The following is a 3,448-nucleotide window of genomic DNA, read 5'->3' on the forward strand; positions in this document are numbered from 1 at the left end:
TTCAGGGCAGCTCAGATGGTTAACCTGAGCCTCCCACCTCTGGGGCAGCCATCCCTGGCAATGGAGACAAATAAGAGGGGTTATTCAGGGACCCAGGCAAACTAAAGAAAAGTGCTAAGCATTAGTAAACTATTACAGCAGGTCAGTTACAGTTTCCTTCCACTACAGGCTCTACTCATGTCTCTGTGGATGTCAGAGGGGAAGCCCTCCCCAAAGTGTCTGGGACAAGGTCAGTCATGCTGACAAGAGCCTGAGTCTCAGACAAGGCTCGGCTGCAAATGAGCAACACCAGCCCACCCAAACTGAAATTCTAAGTCAAGGAGCTGGTTATATTTTAATCATTCTATTCTGTTTTAATTTTGAAACACTTAATGTTAATTTAAAACGCTTAATGTGAGGGGTTTTTAAGGAGAAAACGCAAGGCATGAATCTGACCAGGAGAGCAAACTGGTCTTCATAATCTTATTGACTAGAGAACCACAAAAGCATGGGGAAGGAATATCTTTACCTAACCTATTCTATAGCTTTCTATAGTTGTTTTCCTAACTCAGAGATGACACCCATCCAGATTTGCACCAGATTCCAATAGCAGAGTCTAGTTAACAGTAGTACTTACCAGTTTGTATTTCCCATTACTTCAGCTCACCTTAGTAACTTCAAATGTTTTCTTCATCTCCCTCCTACTGGCTGACCACATAGTGTATTATTCAGATTGTGATCACCCAAAATACAGCCTAATGGATAAACAACAGCTGCAGGATATCAAAGCCATTGACCAGTTCTATTACTGGACACAAATAGGGGTTTTTCTTTAATCACACTGATAATTGAGCTTGTGGAGAGTTTTAAAATGGCTACTAACTCTTGGTACATAAACCTGGAAATCTTCAAAGAATGTGGCAATTAAAATGAGTATCCACCCACTCAGAAATATATATGGTGAGAATTTTTAGCTCAGTCGAATGCCAAGTAATGCTCTGTTTATGCCAGCCAAACCCACCACAGCTAATAGCCTCAGATGAGTGAACAACTCATGGTGTCTTTGAAATGGCCTTCTGGTGTTGTGGCTGGCACCCTTGCAAGACTGTTGGGCTCCCAGTGCTGAGCTACTTAGTAAGACACACATTTCTAGCTGGTCTCCACCAGCACAATTTCAAAAGGATTAGACTAGGAGGAACAGGTCCAGTTCCTCTCACAAACACACAACCCTGCTTAAACATGACGTCTCAATGTTTAGTTGCCAAATGTGGCCACAGAAAATGTCATGTTGTCACTTTGGTTCGAATTAACCCACACATACACAAAACCCAACAGTTATAGAGTGTCTGAGACAGAAGAGATCTCCAGTGATCATCTAGTCTAGTTCCCTCTTCCAAACAGGTCTAATATCTAATTGCCTAGGACAGAATTGAGTCTGAAAACACCTACAAGGACAGAGAACCCACAACCTTTCTGGGCAACCTGTTTCCAAGTGTTCCGGGTCATTAAAAGCAAGTCAGTAAGTTAGGCTACTTCCTGTAGCCTGAAAAAATCTCTTGCCTAAACAATTCAAGCCTTTGGCCGAAGTGACCGTCAGCTCAACGGTGAATGTGGAGGAGCTCAGGCCAGTGCCTGAGCATTATGAGGAGCACATGCTCTGGTTGTGCACCCACACCTGGCAACACCTTTTGACACGAGGATGCACAACCCAATGCCACTGGAATACCAGAGGCTGTTAGCTGGCCAGAAATCTGGTAACCAAACTTTCTGGAACAATTCTGAGCCTAGTGCCATTTTAAAACCTCTCTGAGACACAAGGACAAATTCACACATACCTTTTCTTTCCGTCTGATGTTTTCCCACACTCTGTTACACACCATGCACTCAAAAATGTCAATGTAATTGTCCTGGGTGATATCTTGCACTCCCCACTTGCGTTCCTTCATTGCTGTAAGCAGCCTTGGGTTGGAAATGTCCCCTTTCAGTTTCCATTGTAGGTAGGACTCATATTCTTCATCATTTGTATCCAGTGTTTTGATGTAGTGGGCCAGCTCCCGAGGATGCGAGAAACTGGATACCAGGATTGCACTCTTGTTACTAGGAAGCCAGTCTACAATGCTGGGAGACCCAAAGTACACTGGTACCACTCCCAACTTCAGCGGCCGCCAGAGTTTTTCAGTGATGTAATCTTCACAAATAGCATTTTCAAAAGCAAGAATGAACTTGTACTGTGCCAGTATTTTTAAAAAGTTCTCATCATCCATGGCAGCTGGATTTCTGAGATGTTGAGGAAGGTCTCTATTATGCAGACATTCCCCGTAGGAGTCTACTTCAATGTGGCACATCAGCTCATGCACATAGCTGTCCCGATCAGAAGGGGGGTTGCAGTCAGACTGCACGTATACAAGTGGTGCAAGCCTCTTCCTCAGGCTGTTTTTCATCTGCAGTGGGATCATGAACCTCAATGACTTCAGAACATCTACACCCTCAAGGTACTGAGTGGTCAGTGGTAGGTGAGAGTGGCGGCTAAATGTTGCAGTGTGATTGAATAAGGTGATGGTTGCTTCATGGAAGAGTTTGTAGTTGTTTTTTGGTGACTCCTCATGGAAAAGGGCCCAATCATGATGGTCTTTACGAGGGAGGGGTAAGCTGTCTATACTGAAGTCAGTACCTAGACAGAACCAAAGAGTGTTTATCCTGCTCTTATCTATCATGCAACATTAATTACAATGACACAGAAGTCTAGTTTTAATTTAGTATCAGCCCTACAACCATCATATTTCTGACACTATAAGGCAGTTATTTTAAAGACTGCAATTCATGCAAAGACACAATAGTGAAATGACAGAAAAAAACTAATTTGGCAGCAGAAGAATCTAGAAAAAGGGGATCAGTAGTTATTATTACAAATTATTTCCTTTCAGGTCATATTGGTTTAAAGGCCTCTGATTTCAAAGGATCACTAGCAATTTTGTAATTTAATGCACTGAAATGAGAATAGTAAGATGCTTAATAATCCCTTGGTTCCCTAAATAGAGGAACAGATGGTATTTCCTCTATGATGTGATGGAAATGGTTACTGGAGGGCTCAATTTGGTTCCAGTAGCTAAACAACAAAAGGGATGCTAAAATATTGGACAGGGTTAAGGAGAAAAAGTACAAGAATTACTTCAAGTCTTGGAAAGACATTGTAATACAGAGACTTTGGAAGCCAATCTATTAATTTATCAAAGAGAAAATTAAGAGGTGATATATCACAGCTGCCTAGCAGAAACATAAAGAAGTAGCTTCTGGCAGAAGACAGCTCCTCAAACTAATGCCAATGGTAGAAGAAAAGCCATGTCTAAACTTGTCCCGGTTTGGGCCTTTTGCAGCAGTCAGGGAAGGGCACACTAGGACCCTGGGGTTATTCTATGCCACCTCACATCATGTGGAGGGGACAGAGGTGATGAGGTACTCTTTGTTCTGG

At 42.6% G+C, this 3,448-nt stretch overlaps 1 protein-coding gene across 1 annotated transcript; it reads right to left on the reverse strand.

Moving 5' to 3' along the window:
• LOC103812156 (alpha-(1,3)-fucosyltransferase 10) lies at positions 1-2,693 on the reverse strand (the record flags this gene model as incomplete). Its single annotated transcript, XM_009085166.1, has 2 exons — positions 1,815-2,693; positions 1-54 (listed from the first exon to the last, which is right to left on the reverse strand). Coding segments are annotated over exons 1-2 (933 nt in total), but the record flags the coding sequence as incomplete, so codon positions are not given.
• Positions 2,694-3,448: the final 755 nt, after the last annotated feature.

The sequence above is a fragment of the Acanthisitta chloris genome, unplaced genomic scaffold (assembly GCF_000695815.1).
Source record: "Acanthisitta chloris isolate BGI_N310 unplaced genomic scaffold, ASM69581v1 scaffold4102, whole genome shotgun sequence".
Classification (NCBI taxonomy): Eukaryota; Metazoa; Chordata; class Aves; order Passeriformes; family Acanthisittidae; genus Acanthisitta; species Acanthisitta chloris.